At 43.3% G+C, this 20,515-nt stretch overlaps 1 protein-coding gene across 23 annotated transcripts in view; it reads right to left on the bottom strand.

Moving 5' to 3' along the window:
- Depdc5 (DEP domain containing 5, GATOR1 subcomplex subunit) overlaps positions 1-20,515 on the bottom strand; it is a 120,154-nt gene that overhangs the window by 759 nt on the left and 98,880 nt on the right. For 19 of the 23 annotated variants that reach the window (XM_034508703.2, XM_076938266.1, XM_076938265.1 and 16 more), the window contains 6 exons: positions 17,903-18,011; positions 14,542-14,769; positions 10,580-10,749; positions 6,864-7,035; positions 3,977-4,037; positions 104-186 (listed from right to left, as the gene is read on the bottom strand). In XM_034508703.2, the coding sequence (XP_034364594.1) occupies positions 104-186; positions 3,977-4,037; positions 6,864-7,035; positions 10,580-10,749; positions 14,542-14,769; positions 17,903-18,011 (823 nt within the window). Of the gene's footprint in view, positions 1-103; positions 187-1,852; positions 2,010-3,976; positions 4,038-6,863; positions 7,036-10,579; positions 10,750-14,541; positions 14,770-17,902; positions 18,012-20,515 lie in introns of those variants that run through there. The other 4 variants (XM_076938276.1, XM_076938277.1, XM_076938278.1 and 1 more) reach the window with 2 other exon arrangements.

Genomic DNA, 20,515 nt, shown 5'->3' with positions numbered 1-20,515 from the left:
CCTGAGGGGAGCTGTTGGTAACACCTGCAGCTGGATCTGGTGGCCCTGGCCCTGCAGGCGTGGGCAGGGACTTGTGCACCCACCCACAACCACAGTTCCTCACCTGTGACATGGATATACTGTGGCTTATTCTCAGCAGGGAAGTTAAAAGCAGAGGCAGAATATTTATCTTGCACAAATCCAAACCTATGGTAAGGACAGACACATGGTCTTATTAGCTAGAGAAACAGGGAGCAGTGTGCAGCTATACCTGACAGGCCAAGATACTAGAATGTGGAAAGTCCTCCCGTGTGGAACATGCAGACTACATATTTCTGTCCTCAGTAGTTCTCAAAATCTGCCTTTCAACTCAGAGGTTGCCAGTTCTCCTGCTCCTGGTTTACTTTGCCCTGTGGTGACTGCAGCACTCTATCCAGCTTCCACGCCACTTAGCACCTTCCTTTCCCACACGTCCCCTCCTCTGTGGTCTCCACTTAGCCTTCACTCTGCCTCTTGTGGAGTCTGTCCTGGGAGGCTGCTCACCAAGCCCCGTCCTGTCTATGTTTTCTTGTCACAGCTAACTGTTGTCATGCTGACACTGAGAAGGTTCTCAGTAAAGGCCCTCACTGAAATGGAATGAAACATCTTCATCAAAACCCTTTCCTAAAGGTGAGGAGTGATCCACGGCTCTTGGCTGTGCTGTGCTCTAGAAATGGGAAATGAGCAGAAACCATTTCTCATCTGTGACTTGTCCTGTTCCACTTCTTATCTATAGCTTGTTCTATTCCTGGTTTTTCTATTTCCATAAAGCACATTTATTCTAGCCCCACCTGCTAAGAGCTGTAAAGGACGTGCTAACAGATGTGCCCAGATTCTGCCCTCTGTGTCTGAGGGCTTACGTAATGATGGCATCGATGTAGGAGGTAAAAATGTGTCTTCTTTCCTGGACTAAGCTCACTGGGGAAGTGCTGTGCTGTATCCTCCAAGCTGCCAGCTCTAGTCTGGTATCCCCTACATACACATCAAGTATGCAAACTCAATGGATAGCATCTACAGGACACTTCTAGATTTCTTCCTTACTTTCCAACCAAGCCAACTGATTTTAGATATCAGCGGATCAGAGGCGTCTTGTCTCATTTCTCCTTTAGGTCACCAGGAAAGACCCTTACTGACCCACATACCCAGCCTAAGACCTTTATTTTTACTTGTTTAAAAATACTTTATTATGGGATAGAGAGATGGCTCAGCAGCTAAGAGCACTCACTGACTGTTCTTCCAGAGGTCCTGAGTTCAATTCCCAGCAACCACATGGTGGCTCACAACCATCTGTAATAGGATCCTATGCACTTTTCTGGTATGTCTGAAGACAGCAATAGTATACTCATAGAAATAAAAATAAATAGATCTTTAAAAAAAAGTTATTATGCATATGTACTTGCTTGTCTGTATGTGCACAAGTGCCCTTGGAGGCCAGAAGAGGGTGTTGGATCTTCTGAAGCTGGAGTTATTACAGGCAGCTGTGAGCTGCCTGGGGTGAGTGCTGGGGACTAAATCTGAGTCCTCTACAAGGAGCAGCAATCACACTCAGTTGCTGAGCCATTTCTCCAGCCCCAAGACACTTATTTTTTTAAAAACACAATTTAGCCAGGTGGTTCATACCTTCAACCCCAGCACCTTAACCCCAGACAGGCAGATCTCAAGACCAGCACAGTTTACAAAAATAAGTTCTAGGCCAGCCAGTGTTACATAGTGAGACCCTTTCCCCCCCAAACTCCAAAACAAACAACAAAAACAAAATTAAATCAAACACACCTCCAACCCCCACCCCTCCAAAACAAAACAAAACAAAACAAAAACCTCAGAAAAACCTACATTTCAGCCAATGATCCATGGATGCTTCATATTCCACTTGGGGGCAACCCAGGATTGCAACAAAGGCAAGGGGCATCCACCTCAGAGAAGATGTACTAATCTCACTCCAATTATCCAGAGTATTTAGAAGGAAGAGCTAGGAGGCACCACAGAGGGAACTGTGGGGGAGAGGGAGGGGAGCATTTCTAGCTTTTTCTGAGATGGACCTTTGGGTAGACCATCACTTCAGTCACATCTCCACTTGGAATTCCACTCCATGCAAAACCACAGGTAGGACCAGGGATGCAGCCCATGGTGGACTGCTTATCTAGCACAGGCTCTGGGCTCCACCCCCAGCACCGCACACAGAAGCTACGAGCAGAACAACCACTCTGGAAAAGGCACTTTGCTGGCACTACGGATGGGAGAATCAAACCTCTGCCCTCCTAGGGCCTATAAAGCACTCTAGGTGGACAGTTTTAACAAGAAGAGGAAAGTGCTATTTAAAGCATGTTATGCTGGAGTATCCTGTTATCTTAACACTTCAGAGCCAGAGACAGGAGACTGAGTGCAAAACCATCCTGAACTATACAGTAAGCCCCTGTAAGGAGGAAAGAGAGAGACAGAGAGAGGAACTCAAAATAGAGGGACCTGAGAGTCCCTGGCAGAGGGAGACAATGACAGAGGAGGCGGGGCTTAGGCAAAGGGTGACACACAGCAGAGTCTGCTGCAGTCACATATGGGACAGCTTTAAAGACATGTAAGGAAATCAGATCTTAGAAAAGAGGCCGAAGAGTAAAGTGTAACAGTGTAGAGAAAATACCCCCAGGACCTGCGTTGAGGAGGATTAAAGAACAAGATACTATGAAGAAAAAAGCAGATTTAGTAAATGAAGGTCAAATCCAGACACCTACCTAGTCAAAACGTGTAGTGTGACTGGTCAAGAAATGGCTCACCAGCTGTACTCTAGCTGGGGCATCCTAATAAGTACTGTTTCTTGCAGATTTACCAGCTGAGTCCAGCAAGCCCCAGAGGGGCAAGAAAAGGAAGTCTACACTGTAAGACTTGCCATTGGACTTCTACTGTTTCTAGGCAGTGTGAGTGGAGGTGGAGGTGGAACAGACATGTCTGCTTCCTAGAGCAAGGTCTTTTCCCAATGACCAATGTTCTTGCTCCCTCCAGTCTCTTCCCTTCCACCTTCCCTCTCTTCCTTCTGCTCAGATCTACATCCCTTTAGCAGTGGTAAGAAATGAGTTACCACTGCACTTACTCCACACCCTTCACTGAACACATACATACTGTCCAGATCTTAGGGTAAGGTATAAGGTAGGGAGAAGCCAGCTTGGGTGGGAGAAGTTAGAGACCTGTGACCTTGTGAATAAATGGTGGGCACTGGGGGAGTACTAGGGTCAGGTGCTAGCAAATGAAGAGGTAAGACAATAGGGCAATACAAAGAAGGTGCTTCAAGCAGAGGGTAATTGAAACAGTGAGAGGAGGCTTTGTTTCACCATAGGAATACACAGCAGCAAGTGGACACCAGCTGAGTGAGGCTTGGAAACACTGTGGTCTGCTGCACTGGTGAAGAAGACAGTGAGTCAGAGGAGCCCGGGAAAAGCTTACCTAGGACACAAGGATTATTACTTTCATCCATTGTTTTTAAACCATCCATTGTCTTTCTAACAGGGAACGTTTACTGACAACTTTTACAATGTTTCCCTTCACCTGTCTCCTTCATAGCATAAATGGATTCTTTGTAGGCTACCTACAAAGAACAAAGCAAGGAGGTCTGAGAGACAGCAGCCAGACTGCAGGGCAGCATTTCTCTCTGTCTGAGTGGAGGTAAGCGGCGAGCTTGTCACTAGAGCAATGGCTCTCAACCCCTTGGAGGTAGATCCCTTCCACAGGGGCTGCATAGCAGATGTCTACATTAGGATTTGTAACAGTAGCAACAGAACAGTGTTATGGCTGGGGGTCAGCACAGCACGAGGGGTACTGAAGGGTCACAGCATCAGGAAGGTGGAGAAGCACTGCTCTAGAAGGGCAGATCCTTTTCCTCCATGACAGAGGGAATTAGGCTTTACTTTAGTAACTACTAATGTAGAAAAATACTGATTTGGTCACTGTTCCTTCTTGCTAATGGACAAACCTGTGTGCAATGGCTTCCTGGAAAAGGTGCATTCGATCCCAATATGTCTCTGGTTCAAAGCCTGAAAGGAATAAGGAATAAACGCTGAGCTGTGATCACAAGATCTGTAATAGACTCACCCTGTTCTCTTCATTGCTCATGACAATTCCTGTCTTGCAGATCTGAACTTTAGTCCCCACCCAGTAATAGAAATGACAGCTGTGAACCCCATAATTCCTCTTCAAGTCTCACAGTCTAGAAAGGTGGAGTCCTCAGGAGCTAATGTGACCTTCAGAACTCAAGGAGGCTTATGCTAATGTCTTAATTCTCAAGCTGAGGAAAGTCCAGTAATTTTTTTGTTTACTATTTGTTTCTGACACAAGGTCTCTCTCATACAGCCCAGGCTGGCCTCAACCTCTACGTGGCCAGATGTCTTTGAAGCCCTGACCCTCGTACTTACTTACAGGTGTGTACCATGAGACCGGGTCTGAAGAGTATATTAAAACACAAACCTGAAGTATACATTAGGTGCTTCTAAAATTAACACCCCCGCCGCCCCTGTTTCTAACATCACTAACCTTCCATTTCCCTGTAAAGAAAGACAAAGCTCCATTTTATGGGTAAAGAAATTGAAGCAAGTAAGTATAAAAGGAATTCTTGAGAAGTCATCAGCTTTGAAGGGGAGGCAAGCAGTGCAGGAGAATTTGCTCCTCTGTCACCGACTGAATTGGTCCAGCCTCCCTCTTTCACAGGGCAGATGCTGAGGACCAAAGCAGAAAGCAGGTGGGAAGGCCAAGCGCTGTTACATAGCAACAGGAAGCAGAGATGGGTGGATGAAAGGCTGAGCACTGTCACATAGCAACAGAAAGCAGAGCTGGATGGATGGAGGTTTTGAGGGTCCTGGCAGCAGCAGTACAGACAACTCAAGAACTAGGGATGCAGTTGCTTTGTTACTCTGTCCACAATTAGAACTTTAAAATAGATGGGAGACACACACTCCACACCCACACCCACACTCTCACATAAGTAGACACATGCCCACATACACAACCAGACACACCCAAACACAGACACACCCACATACACACACACTCACATATATACACACATATACCAACCACATTTGTTCCAGATTTTAAGGTGCAGACTCACTGTTACAAGAAGTAGAGAAAACAAGAAGAAAAGAGGCACCTAATCTAGAAAATTGAATTTTAGATTTGGGTCCTTATTCCTTTAAATTAGGATGTTTCCCTGTAACCATGGTAACCAACTGAGGTTGATGGTTTAGAAGACCAGGTCAGAACTGGCAGGGAAACCATTGGCTACAATGCCTGTGAACAATCCTGTAACAGTGAAAAGGGCATCTTTAGATGTTGTGAGGTAACTATAGCCCCTCCTGATATTAACAACACTGCAGTGAGTTGCCTGGCCCAACCCTCTGGGAGGAGCATAATCACTCACATTTCAGGACTGCATAAATGTCTTCTCTCGGCCCCATGCAGCTCAGACTCTCTGGCCTCTAATGCAGAACAACTCTGCGAGGCTCAGGTACACAAATGTTTGCTAAGTTGTAAGCAGAGAGTACAGACTGTTGGAACTAGCAGGCAGTCTGTCATGAAATCACAAGATCACTAGGTTTAGTCTGCCCTCTGGTAAGTCCTCCTCACCCTCTGTCACTTAGCGTAATGCAAACTTACAAGGGAGTAGGAAGAAAATATTTCTCTTTCATCAGAGTTGTGTTTTTCACATTTATAATCTTGCTATCAGCTCCTGATACATTAGCATTAACTCCAGCTTCTTGCTTTTGAAAATGTCACCTTGTACTCATGGAAAGCTTTTTAGGAGCTATTTATGAGTTCATCAGCACATGTGCTTGGTGATAGCAGTGGGAGGTGTAGATGGGGAGATAGTGTGGGCAAAAGACACAATGGGCTGGTCCGCTGTGACAGACCTTTTCTGACAGAAGGAAGGGCTTTAATCTCAGTCCTTGAGATTCAGCACTGGAGACACTGGGACCCTGGGGGACTTACAAATCCTGCTACAACTTTGCACAAGAGGACACTGTTTCCTGTTTTGCTTTTGATGACCTTTCTAGGGCCTTATTGCATGGACTAGCATGCAAAAAGCTCTCTTCAAATCCAAGCAAGCACTGCAGGCAAATCAGCTGGCTGGGAGCACACAGGACACAGCAATGGTGTAGAGACGGACAGCACATGCTCCCTTCTCCCATCTACTGCTTGCTTCACACTGGCCTCGCAGAGCTGGCAAAGTAGCTCTAGCCAATTCATGCAAGAGAAGTTCAAAGCTCAGAGCAATGAGTGATCTGCCCCAGATTACACAGTCACTAATAAAATTCAGCACAAGGGCTGGAGAGGCAGTTCAGTGCTTTAGAGACCAGGCTGCTCTTGCAGAAGACCTAAGTTTGGTTTCTAGAACCCCGGAGGTGGCTCACATCCAGAACTTCAGATCCAGGAGGTCTAACTTCCTCTTCTGGCCTCTGTGGGTACCTCAGAGTGTGTGATGCTCAGACAGAAATGCAGGCAAAACACTCATATGTTTTTTTTAAGAATTAAAAATCCAGGACAGCAACCCGGATTATTTTACCCTTTGTAGAACAGCTCTCTCAAGCAGCCTGTAGTTCTGTTGTTTCTTTAGGCAAATGTTCACTGGATGGGCTTCATTAGGAGAGTTCATAGAAGCATCTTCCTCCTTCCCCTCTCTTCCTACTGCCCATTGGCCCTTTTTCCTCTTTCTGAATAGTCAATACTTCCTCCTGCTTTTTGTTTCTTATTAATGTCTTTGTTCACTTTCCAACTAGATTCTACTTATGAGAGAACATGGGAGAGGGTGCTTTTGGAAGGTGGTCTGACTCAGTGAGATAGACCCTGCAGGGGGGAACAGCTCTTACTATCGAACAGGTGCTCGCTGCCCTCCTTGAGCAAGCAGCCGAGGTTGAGTGGGATGAAGAGCTGGGCCCTCAGGGGATCGCCATACAGGTAACTGGGAAGTGCAAAAGGACCCTCCAAAACCGGGACTAACAAGAAGCCACAGGAGGTAGCTTTTCGATGCCAACCCTGGACCTGAAAGAAAGTACAAAACAGCATCATCTCCCGGTTCTTTTAGACCAGAGAAAATACCTCTGATTCCACAGACCTGGCAGCAGCGGCATACATATCAATTACATGCTCATTTATTCATGTCCTTTGGCTCCAACCGTCCTGGTCAGGAAAAAGTCTAAGTATGCTTCCTGATGACTGCTAGAAAAACTGTGAGTTGAGCACTTAGCTCTTCTTTATGGCCCAAGCTTCTGACCTTCAGTTTCTTTTGCAAGGAACTGAAGAGAGGGCTGAGACCTTTTTTATTCTGTTGAATGCTGGAGGAAGGTCACATGACAAAGGCTGAGCACTTTTAGCTTTGTTGTGTACTAAGTATGTGAAATAAGATAACCCACTCTGACTGATGTAGGGCAGGAGATGAGTATAGTGGATTCTACACAAAGTGACCATCTCTCATACACAGAACACACTCTGGGGAACTCCCAAAGCTATCTTCCTGAAAGCTAGACTTCTGTAAGTAACTCCAACAACACAGTCCCTTGGGTGACTATATAAGTTTTTTTTGAAATATGTTTTAAGAAACGTAAAACTGATGGATACTTAAAAACAAACAAGTAAATGAAAGAACAAACAAAACCCCAAACTGGATGGCTGGTGAGATGGCTCAGTGTTTGGTAAAGGTACTTGCCATCAATGCTGATGCTGAAAACCTACACTTTATCTCCCTGGAGCCCATATAATGGAGGGAGAGAACCAACTCCCTCAACTTGTCCCCTGACCTCCACATACAGACCATGGTCCACACACATACAGGTAAGCTAAACAACAAACAACAACAGCAGCAACAGCAGCAGCAACAACAACAACAACAACAAAAACACCCCAAACCAAACCAAAATGCTGTGATAAATGCGTTAGCTACTTTCACTGGTTTTAGGTGAATAGATGTGAAAACTGAATTCTTATAATGACAGTCCCTAAACTCCTTGGTAGAACTAACACTCCTTTTCCTGGTGTACATGAGTGCTGTGGACATGCTGTTTTGAGATACAGTCATCCCATTGCCAACCTGTTGGGGAAGAGTTGGTGTCCTCCACAAGGTAAACAAAAAGAGCAAAAAGAGCGCCCGATACTGTCTTTCTTTCCTGTTTTTCTGTTTTTGAGCCATAGTATGGCTATGTAGCCCATGCTGGTCTGGAATTTGGAACCTTCTGTTTTTGCTTTACATGTGGGATTGCAGATGCATGCCACCATGACTAGCAGCAGGTATTCTTTTAGACTTGGATCTTTGGTGTGTGCACATAAGACAGGTCATGGTCAAGGCTAGTGTTTTCTCTACCACTCTCCACCTTAGTTTATGTGTACATGATACAAGTGTGTTCGTATGTGTGTATGAGTGCTGGTGCACACACATCACAATGCATGTGTGGAGGACAGGGAACAACACTGGGTGTTGCTCTTCTCCTCCCTTCCACCTTGCTTGAGACAGGGTCTCTTGTTCTTACTGCTGTATATACCAGGCTACCTTCTGGGGATTCTGTGCCTAAGCTGGGATATAGACAGGTGCTGTCACGCCTGGCATTATGTGGGTTCTGGGGATTTACATTCAGGTCCTCATGCTTGTGCTTTATCTACTGAGAAAGCTCCCCAGTTCTCCCATCTTATTTATTTATTTATGAGAGAAAGAAAGAGATAGGGTAGGGCTTGTGACAGTCAATTCTGTTTTCACCATCTAGGGCCCAGGTTGCCAGGCTTGGCAGCAAGAAATATTCTGGGGCTTGTCATTTTGGTTAAGCAGCTGACCCCTGAGCACATGAGCTCCGCTTGTCTGTGCCACCCCCAGCCCTAGTGTTATAGGTACCTGCCATTATGTCTGGCTTTCACATAGGTGCTGGGATCTGACCATCCTCAATCTTACATAATTTACTGAGTCACTCACTCTCTAGACACTCTGCATCCCCTTACTTGGATCTTATGGCTGTTCTTTGGATAAGTACCTTTCCAAAGCAGGAGTCCTTGAAGATACTAACACATATAAAAAGCCTATGCCTAACAGACACCTAACAGAATATCCCCAAGACTCTCTATGTTTTATAAGACAAAATTAGGCTTACAAACTACCCTCTGTCCCCCAAGACTTTCTCTGTGTAGTCCTGGCTGTCCTGGAATTCACTGTGTAGACTAGAAAGCCCTAGAATTCAGAGATATCTTCCTGCCTCTGCCTCCCAAATGCTGGAATTAAAGATATGTGTCAATAGCACCAGGCTCACCTTACAAACTCATGACTACTCTCTCCTGTGCTGCACTTAATTCTCTCAAGGGATCCCCCGGCATTCACTAAATAATTCTTTTTACTTCCCAGCTGCTCTTAGCTATGTGGTGAAATGCTTCAGCTGGTATTAAAGGATAGTGAAACTAAAGTGATACATGAAACATTTCTTTTTTGAATAAAAGGAGTGGAGTGTGGTGATGGCTAAGGAGGGCTCTGAGAAGATACTCACAACCTGGCTTATTTTATAGTGCTGTAGCTAAGGATAAATAGTGTGTGGGCTGGACTCAGCACAGGATCCACAGCTAGGTGAAGATAGAGCAGCAGGAGGAAGGACAGGTAAGAAGGCCATCTAGCAAGGCTCCCTAAGCCTGACACTGGTGACACCGTGGGCCAGTTACTTCTTTGAGGGACTTACTCTTTAGCACTGACAACTATGGTTGCTGTCCATCAAATGCTAATAATATATCCAATCCTCTTCTGTGTGGAGCTGGCAAAAATATCTGGTGGCCAAATGCCACCAGAAGACAAACTTTCCCTTGTTTGAGGAATGGTTAAGTTAAAACCAGTGGTATTAACCAAGAGGTAAACTGAAATAAATAAATACTAGAATATTCTGTAGCCATTAAAAAAATGAGGCAAAAAAATTAAATCCAACAAAAAACAAGGCAGATTGATTTGTGTTGGTATGGAAGATATATACAGGTAACGGAAAAAACAAGGTGTAAATAATATGTGCCCAGCATGTGAGCATAAATGTATTCTTACTCTGTATTCCAGCCAATCTGGAACTCACTATGTAGCTAAGTGGCCTTGAACTTGTGGTGATCCTTTTGCCTCAGCATCCCAAGTGCTGAGTTTTTTTTTAGGTGTGAGCCACCATGGCCAGCCTCCCATCCCTGTTTTGGATATACACAGACTCTCCCCAGGAGTGTTTTAAACATGGTGACAGTGATGGCTGCTTTTAGATGGAAGTCCCAAGACACAAGGGGGAGATGAAGATTTGCTTTTCCCTCTGGAGCAGTGATTCCAAGTTTTGGTTAGCACAGCTAGGGGTGTGCTACTGGCATTTAATGGGTGGAGGCTAGAATGCTGTTCACCAACCTACAATGGGCATCCAGTCACTCACAACAGATAATTATCTGGCCCCGTGTCAGTAATGCCAAGATGAAGAAGCACTAGTCTATACTCTGGACTTTTCTATGTTTAATATTTTAAGGTTATCCCTACAGGTCAATAGGTTATGTGAAGAAGCTCTACAAAGTACCCCCTTGCCTTAAAGTAAGGTAATGATCTCACCATCTCAAACAGTACTGTGGCAGTCACTGCCATCCAGTGTAGCTTGATCTCAAAGGCGGCATTGAGAGAGAAGTTTCCATGATAGTAACAGCTGCACCACTCCAGCCGGTCCGTTCGGTTGTTCACATCAACATCCAGGGTCACAGTCCTCTGCTCTGGGACAGTGGCAGCTGTGTTAGCACACAGCAGGGCGTGGGGACACACACAGAGAGGTATAAAAGTAGGGTAATGGAGAAGAGTAGACAATAAGTACCGTAAGTATGAAATTGCACAAGTGCCCAACAGAGGCTCCTATCTCTAGAAATCACTAGTCAACAGCCCAGAGGTCTAGAAAAAACCTGTTCTGCTTACTATTAGATAATAAATATTTCAGGCATTCTGAGCTGTCTGTGAGCAGTTACACTACTGTAGGGCAAAAGCCCCATAGACACTACCTAAAAGAATGGGTTCAGCTGTGTTCCAATAAAACTTTATAAGAACAGATGAAACTTCAGGATAGTAAGTGACTCTGTTGCTATGATAAAAAACACAACACTGTAAATTTATATAAACCCACAGAATGTATAATACCAAGAGTAAACCCCAATAGAAACCATGGATTTGGGATGATGAAAGTGTATCCATAGGTTTGTGGATCAGAACAAATGTCATCTGAAGGGGGTTGACAGTGAAGGAAACTAAGTGTGAGAGAGGCAAGAGATCTATGGGAATTCTTTGCTCAACTGTGCTGGAGAACTAAGAAAATTAGTGATTATAGCCACACATGGTAGCTTAAATCTATAATATTAGCATTCAGAAGGCTGAGGCAGGAGGAATAGAAGTTAGAGGACACTGTTATTATATAGTCAGACTTTGTCTCAAAAAACAAAATCTGGGGGCTGGAGAAGTAGCTTACCACTTAAGAGTGCCTGTTGCACAACCAATGAAGCTAGAGTTCAGGCCCTAGTGCCCACATAGCATAGCAAGCCAGGTGTCTCACACGCTTGTAACCATAGCTCTAAAGGAGGCAGAGATGGGAGGATCACTGGAGCTTTCTGGCTTCCAGCCTGAGAAGATACAAGCCACAGGGAGAGACCCTGCCTCAAAGGACTGAGAAGGCACACAGTGATACAAGACACCCAGTGTTGTCTTGTGCACATACAAACAAATACTTGCAAATCTAAAAAAAGAGGGGCCAGTTATAAAACAAATCATAAGCTAGATTTAGCCAATTATGCTGCAGTAGTCAATCTATTCTTTTCTTTTATGAGGGAAGGATACTATCTTAACTAGTATCACAAACTCAGAAACTCAACCAGGGTGTACACAAGAGCTTCAGAATTCAGTGACCCAAAAACAGACAAAAGGAAAAACCAGCCCAGACTAGTGAAGAGGAAGTATCACTTTCTGGTTTTAGCCCAGGAAGGTATTAGGTTCTACAATACTTCTTCAGGAAAGGGAACCTCATAATAAAGCTCTGGCCTCCATGAACGATAACCACACCCAGCACACTTAGGTTTTCTATAAATCAGAATCTGTTCTCATATCTACTCCTCATTGTTTTTCTTTATCTGAAAGAGCCAGCTTGGTTCTGGGTTCTGCAGGTAGAAGCTGTGAGTGGCTCCTGTATGAACAAGTTTAATGAGCTCTGCTGGAAGGCAGAGCATTAGCTGGGTACTAAATGACGTTCCAGAAAACTGAGCATGCAGAATGGGCAAAGTTCTTGATTTGGAGCTGGAAGAGCCAAGCCTCTGCAACTCTAGCCACAGGCAAGTGTCTCTGAAAACCACACTTCATGTCTCCTAGTTTAATTCCTTGTCTGCAAACTGAGATGGCAGCCCAGCCAAGAAACACATGGCTCAGAAAGGTTTATTATAAAGGTCCCTCACTTGCCTTCTCCTCTGGCCACTTTGTGTCTACTTTTTTTCTCTGTCCCATTATGCCTTCCTTCTAGTTTATGACATGAGCCTCACTAATGATCAAAGTGAGGCCTATCTGTGGCTTTTTGAGCACTTGAGGCACATTTGGTACCTAGTTGTTCATTCTGATACTAAAGCTAGATTCTGTCTGGGCTTCATGTTTCTGCTTTATGACACTCTCAGGAGCAATTTACTCAACACTCCACACCAAAGAAAGCTGTGTTCTCTGGGCTAGCACACTGAGTATACTCCTCCAGATTCAGAAAGCCTGTCACAAAACCAAAGGCAAGGGATAAACACCAGCAGTGACTCCTGACATCTCTCTTCTATGATCAGGCCTGTTAAGTGCAGAATAGGTGAGTCTAGGGGACTCCCAAGGAAACGTACTAGTTAGCCAAGTAGTAACAGCTCTAGCACTGGCTTTGTACTTCTAGGGTATAAGATTTGACAACGCAGATACTTCTAGCAGGTTTTCAGTATGGACAAAGCTGCAGCTACCTACATGGGAAATCGAATCAATATGCACAAGACCACAGGAGAAATAAGCTCAGCAGTCCAGGGGGTTATTAATGATCCAGAAAGCAGACCAGTATTACCAGTGGCGAAAGAACACTGACGCTCAGCCCTCACAACCAAAGCTGCCTCACAATGAAGCAAGTCTCAACAGGTTGAAGGGGATTTGTTTGTTGGTATTTGGTTTTTGGTTTTTGAGACAGGGTTTCTCTGTGTAGCCCTGGCTGTCCTAGAACTCACTCTGTAGACCAGGCTGGCCTCGAACTCAGAAATCCACCTGCCTCTGCCTCCCGTGTGTTGGGATTAAAGGCGTGCGCCACCACTGCCCGGTGAAGGAAATTTTGAAAAAAGAAACTAGCTAGTTTTATCTACATTCACCAGGAATGCTTTGGATAAAGTTTGGATAGAAGAATGCAACAGTCTCTCCTGACTTCAAGATCTAACAGACTGTCATAGAAAACTAGAAGGCTCTGGCAGAAAACAAGTGATGCTGTTTCTTCCAGACTTGGACAGATGCCTCTGCAGCATCCCAGCTCAGTGACTTAAATAAGAATGGGGAAGTAGGAGCCACCACAGGCCAAGCCAAGGCTCCAAGCATCAACATTAGGCATTTCTAAACAGCTTTCTGCTGCTACCTCCAAATGAGCATCAGAAGTTTTAAAAAAGAGACATGCAAACAAACAAAAAGCCATGCCCAAACAGTAAAACAAACAAAACCCAATCAAATCACAGACATTAGTGAAACTCTGGTCTTTCTCTTCTGTAAACCATCTTGGGTTTTTTTTGTTTGTTTGTTTTGTTTTGTTTTGTTTTAAGAAAAATTCAAGTGTTGAAGTTATACATTATTTATTTAGCAAATCAATAAATTGGTTAGGTTTTTGAGTCAGGGCCTCATTATGCAGCCTGAGCTGGCCTCAAATTCACAATCCCCACTCTACTTCTGCCTCCCAAGTGTTAGGATTATGGATATGTACTACTAATTTCATCTGGCCATTACTTTTTGGTGTGTTTGAGACAGGGTCTCTCTATGTAATCCTGGCTGTCTTTGAATTCAGAGATTCTCTTGCCTTGGCCTCCCAAGTGCTAGGATGAAAAGGTAAACTCACTACATCTAGCCATACTTAGAAACATATTTTTTTCTTATTTGGCAAGTTGGCACATGCCAACGGTTTTAACCAACGGTTCTCAACCTTCCTAATACTATGACCCTTTAATACAGCTAGTTCCTTATATTTTGTTAGTTATAAATCGTAGTGTGAATATCTGTGTTTTCCAGTGGGTCTTAACCCCTCTGAAAAAGTCATTTGACCTTTAAAGGGGCCATGACACACAGGTTGAGAACCTCTGCTTAAAATCCAGCAGAGAAAAGTGGATCTTTGTTTATTGTAGACCAACTAGGAACACAAAGTGAGACCTTCACGAACAAACAGACAAACAAACAAACAAACAAACACTTTTCTTGTGGTTCTAAGTAAGGTATGTATATACTAGAGAGCTAGCAACCACCTTTCCCCAGCTACCTGCTATTCCCAGACTCCAAACACAACTTACCTAACAGTGCAGCTGCCTGGCTCCGTCCTCCAAAACTTCGGCTAAAGGAACTGTGCCTGCTTGCATAAGAGGCTGGCCGGCTGGGTAGCCAGGGCAAGAGGAAGGCAGGAATCTCAGAGTGCACAAGCTCTTCTGCCACAAAGGCCACCTCAAACCACTTGCGTTGGAAGCTGGCAAAGTCATCCACTCCTGTTGTGTGCCAGGGGGCAGAGGGCTGCTGCATAGCCACTGGGAAAATGCAAAGGGAAGTAAAGGATCTCATATCACAATGCTCATTTTCTGATTGATACATGCTATAATACAGAGGGACCTTGAAAATACTGTGCTAAGTGAAAGGAACCAGTGTAAAAGCCTATGTATTATATGACTCTACACACATGACATATTTAGAAACAAAAACCTACTAGTGCTTGCTTACACAGAGAATGACTGGAAACGGAGGAGCTAGGCAGTGACAGCTAACAAGGAAGTGTTGTGTAGGCTAATTTTATGTTATGTGAGCTTTAATTCAATTAAAAAAATCTTATCAGTTCCATAATAATTTCAGGACATAAACTGTTGTGGGTTTTTCTTTTCTTTTTCTATTAGAAGATAAAAATAGACACTATCTTGACAAGAGTGCACAGTTAACGGTACCTGCTATACCATATCATGTATGGACCCAGAGGCACCAGCTATATCATTGTATCACATATGGGCCCAGAGGTGAAAAATGACTTACCAGATGGAAGAAGAAGTCACTTCCAGCCAGTCCCCATGCATCTGAAATTCATACACTATGGAGGCTGTTCTGAGTCCGTGGTGCCTCCATAGCTATGCAAGCTAGATATACTCATGCTAGAAATTGTTCTTCATTAAAAAGGGGTGGTGCTACAATGTTGCTAAGAAGCAGAGTGTTTGCCTCATGTTCATAGGCCTTGGGTTCCATCTCAGAACCAAAATAAACAGGCAAATGCACACATTCAGCCCCCTAGACTCATGGGCTGTATACATCTACATATTTAATCACATACATAGAAAGTATTTTAGCGAGGGCAGGAGAGTATTTACACTGAATATGACCAAACTTTTCTGGTTTACTGAACAATGCAGTATAATACAGCAGTATTTTATTATTAGTTATTATAAACAATTTGGGGATGATTTAAAGAATATAAGGGAAGGGGCCAGAGAGATGGCTCCGTGGTTAAAAGCACTGGATGTTCTTGCAGCAGACCCATGTTTAGTTCCTACCATCTACACAGTGACTCATAACTAACTGCCTGTAACTCTAGCTCAAGGAGACTAACCATCATCTTTTGGTACCTGCAAATGCATGGGGTAAACACACACACACACACACACACACAGAGAGAGAGACACAGAGAGAGAGAGAGAGAGAGAGAGAGAGAAAAGAAGAAGAAGAAGAAGAAGAAGGAGGAAGAAGAGGAGGAGGAGGAGGAGGAGGAGGAGGAGGAGGAGGAGGAGGAGGAGGAGGAAGAGGAGGAGGAAAAGAAGGAGAAGAAGGAAGGAGAAGGGGAAGAAGGAAAGAGAAGGAGAAGAAGGAGAAGAAGAAGAAGAAGAGGAAGAGGAAGAGGAAGAGGAAGAGGAAGAGGAAGAAGAAGAAGAAGAAGAAGAAGAAGAAGAAGAAGAAGAAGAAGAAGAAGAAGAAGAAGAAGAAGATGAAGAAGAAGAAGAAGTTGAAGAAGAAGAAGAAGAGAGAAGAAAGAAGAGAGAAAAATAAATCATTAAAATAACACAAGAGGTGCCGTGGTGGTGCATGCCTTTAATCCCGGCACTTGGGAGGCAGAGGTAGGCAGATTTCTGAGTTCAAGTTCAGCCTGGTCTACAGAGTGAGTTCCAGGACACCCAGGACTAGAAGAGAGACCCAGGTTTCTCTTTTTAGACAGAGAAACCCTGTCTAAAAAAATAAAATAAAATAAAAATACAAGGGGCTAGAGAGATGGCTCAGTGGTTTAGGGCCTGAGTTCAATGCCCAGCAACCACATGGTGGCTCACAACCATGTGTAATGGGATCTGATGCCCTCTTCTGGTGTGTCTGGAGACAGCAATGGTGAATACATTAAAAAAAAAAAAATAGAAACCATGTCATTTTACATATAGGCCTTGAGCATTTGTGATTTTTTTTTCTTTGTCTCAGAGGAGATGGGTTCCTTGAGCTAATCCTCCTCTGATATCAAAGAATGACTTTATTTAAAATGTGTCTTGGAATACTTGGTAGGACTATGGAAGTGGAAGGAGTATGTGGGACCTGGAAGGCCAATAAGCAGAAAGTACACAGGAGCCTATTATGTTATTGTCAGAACCAACTGTGCTGGGTGGAGGAAGAGAAGGAGACAAAACATGCCCTGGGGAAAATTTTGAAGCAGGTACCTTGTAGGAGGAGCTAAGGTGGGAGGAGTAAGGAGAAGAAGAGGAGGAGTAAGGACAGGAAGAGAAAAAGGAAGAGGAAAAGCTAGGGAGAGAGAGATGTAGAAGCAGTGGAGAGCCACGCATGTATGGAGAGCAGTTACGGGTAATAACTTTTATTTAGGTTAGCTAATTGGGAAACAACTCTCTTTGTATGGGCATATTGTTATTGAACATTACCAAACATATAATGCCTTTGATTAATCTTTAAGCACTAAAGTCTCATTTTCTTACTGGGCCCGCATGGATGGCGGGATGGTCTGGGCAATGCCCAGCCTTGCAGAGACAGCATGGAAGATTGGCAGAGCCATCTCCCATGCTAGTCTTGCGGGTAGCAGGGCTGGTGTTTCTAGCTGGCTGTTTCTAGCTGCAGCATGCACGTGGCCTCTGGAACATGGTGTCTGAGCTAGGCAGAGCCCTGGGGGGCCGATTTTTTAAATAATTACTTCAACAGTACCTTGGCCTCTTTTATGTTTATCATCCATCAACACTATCCTCAATAAAAACATATTGTAGCTGAAAAAAAAATTGTCCGGGCTAGAGATATGGTTGTGTGGTTAAGAGTACATGCTGCTTTTGCAGAAGACACTAGTTTGGTTCCCAGCACCCAGATTACATGGCTACAACTGCCTGTAACTCCAGCTCCAGGAAAATTCAACACCTCTGACCTCTATGGGCACCCGAATTCATGCATTTGCATTCACATATACTCTCACCAGCATCACAGGCATTCATGTACAAACTCTCTCTCTTTCTCTCTCTCTCATTCATAAAAATAGCTAAATAAATCTTTTTGAAAAACAGCATTGTTATTCACTTATGCTTAAAATATACTCAAATGCTGAAAGAAGTTAACAGAGTGTCAACTCAAAATACAAACCACACACAAAGCTCAAGATGCACTTAGGAAAAGCACTCGCCCCTGTAGCAACTGCATGTGCTTTGCTCTGACCTCGTTCGGGTTCTTTGTCCATTACTATCTTGTAGAAATAGAAGCCATAGATGAACGTCCGCCATGCTTCGCCAGATGCATGCGTTATGAGCTGCTCTTCCAGCATTTTCTAGAAAAGACAGTGAGAACTTGAAATTCTTGCAGCTGACATCTCAGAAGCAGCCCTTACTTGTATGTAGCAGTCAAGGTAATCGAGTGGCTGGAGAATGAGTTCACACCTCAGGTCCCCATCAGACAACATGCTATGTGAAGCTGTTGTAAGTTATAAAATGTATGAATTTCATCAAAAATTTTGAACATACAGAAACCATCCAAGTAGATAACCATCTAACTTCAATAAATTTAAGGGTCTGCTAGGAAGTATGTTCTTCTTTAGGGAATGTCTCTCAAGATCCCCAAAGGAAAACTAGTAGTGGTGCACATCCCTGTAATCTCACTGGGGAGGTGGAGGCAGGAGATGAGGGCTTCAAGGTCATCTTGGTTCACTGACGATCTAACAGAACTCTAAAGAACTAATACCAGTTCTTTTTTCTCACCAGTGCTTCTTAAACTATTCCACAAAACAGAAAGAGAAAAGATGTCACCAAATTCTTTATATGGATTTTAATCCTGTGCTCATGGATTAGAAGAGTAATATGAAAAGTACCTATCTAACCAAAAATAATCTACAGATTCAATGCAATCCCCATTAAATTCCAAAGTCATTCTTCACAGAAGAAAAAAAAAATCTTAAAGTTTGTATGGATGCATAGACAGCCAATGTAATCTTGAGCAAAAAGAGCAACACTGGACATCAACAGTAGGTCAGACTAAGACATTTTCATACACAGGGCAGTAGTGATGCATGCCCTAATTCCAGCACTGGGGAGGAAGAGGTGGGTAGATAGATCTCTATGAGTTTGAGGCCAGCCTGATCTACAGATTATGTTCTTCATAATACCACAACACCTGACCTCAGGTTATACTGCAGCACGTATGTCATTGACACACACAAAACACACAGATCAGTGAAATACAGTGAGGAGCCATAACCACCTGACTTTTTGCAAAGACAGCAAAAAATACTGAAGACAGTTGTCAACAAATAGGCCTGGGAAACTTGTATCACCAATGAGGAAGAATGAAACTAGATTCCTGTCTCTCACCCTGTACAAAAATCAACTCCCACTGAATCAAGACCCTTATTGCAAGACTTGGACCTCTGAAACTCTTAGAGAAAGAGGCAGGCAAAATACCTACGATCTCGGCATAAGCAAGGACTTCCTGAATAAGGCTCAGGAAATAATGGTAACAACTGACAACTGACTTCATGAGACTACAAACTAATCTAAAAAGCCTTTGTACAACAAAGGGACAGCAAGTGGAGAGACAGACTTCAGACAAAGAAATGTGGTACATATACACAATGGAATTGGTTTAATCCATAATAAAAACAAAATTATATTGACACAACTGGAGATAATCACATTAATTAAACCAACCACAAAAGAAATGTTCTCTCTATATTTTCTCTTGATTGAGGTTTTGTCATCTTACATAGCATGTAAAATCATGCATGTATGTATGACGTGAAAGTAGAAAGTGTCCTAGGGAAACAAAGGTGACTAACAGGAGAGGCACGTGGGTAAGAGGAGAGCAGTAGTGTGAGGGAAACATGCATAGTGTATATAATATACTTTATGAAAATGGTGTTTTTTCCCTTTTCACTTATTTGAGACAGTGTTTCTGTATAGCCTTGGCTGTCCTGGAAGAACATAATCTGTAGATCAGGCTGGCTTCAAACTCATAGAGATCTATCTACCCACCTCTGCCTCCCCAGTGCTGGAATTAGGGCATGCATCACTACTGCCCTGTGTATGAAAATGTCTTAGTCTGACCTACTAGTACGTACAATGAGTATATACCAATGAAATTTTTGAAAAAGAAATGTATAAGAAAAAGAGAAAACTTAATTGCACTGACCACACACAGATGATTCTCCCATTACCATTCCTTAAGCAATATACTTAACATTTTATTTGGTTTTAAATAATCTAGAAATAGTGTATAACATATGGGAGGGTCTATATGGCCTATTGTAAATATAAGTAACTTGAGCATTTGTAGATTTTGGTACCTATGGTAAATCTGGAATCTATCCACAGATATCAAAGAATAACGGAACTGTTTTTCCTATACATGCATTTTTAATTTATAAAGCAGGCATAGGAAGATACTAATGATAACTAATAATATAATAGAGGTATACTATGTACCACTTATGTTATAATAAACAAGATTAAAACATTATTTCTGGAATGTTCCAGTTAGTATTTTTAAATCAGTTTACCATGGTTAACTGAAAGTTTAGGAAATAATTGAGATAAGGGAGCACTATGACATTGACATCAACTCATTTTTTTTTTTTTTAAATCATCTGGCATGTTGATGAACGCCTTTAACTCCAGCAAAGAATGCTTTTAACTAAGGAGATAGATGTAGGTAGATCTCTATGAGTTCCAGGACAGAGTGGTCTACACGGTGAGTTCCAGCACAGCCAGTGATAGAGAGAGAGAGAGAGACTGTCTCAAAATCAAACGACCAGACCAGACACCAGACCAGACACCAGACCAG

The sequence above is a fragment of the Arvicanthis niloticus genome, chromosome 7, assembly GCF_011762505.2.
Source record: "Arvicanthis niloticus isolate mArvNil1 chromosome 7, mArvNil1.pat.X, whole genome shotgun sequence".
NCBI classification, from domain to species: Eukaryota; Metazoa; Chordata; class Mammalia; order Rodentia; family Muridae; genus Arvicanthis; species Arvicanthis niloticus.
The sequence above is the reverse complement of the archived record's forward strand: the minus strand, read 5'-3'. Positions and strand labels throughout refer to the sequence as shown.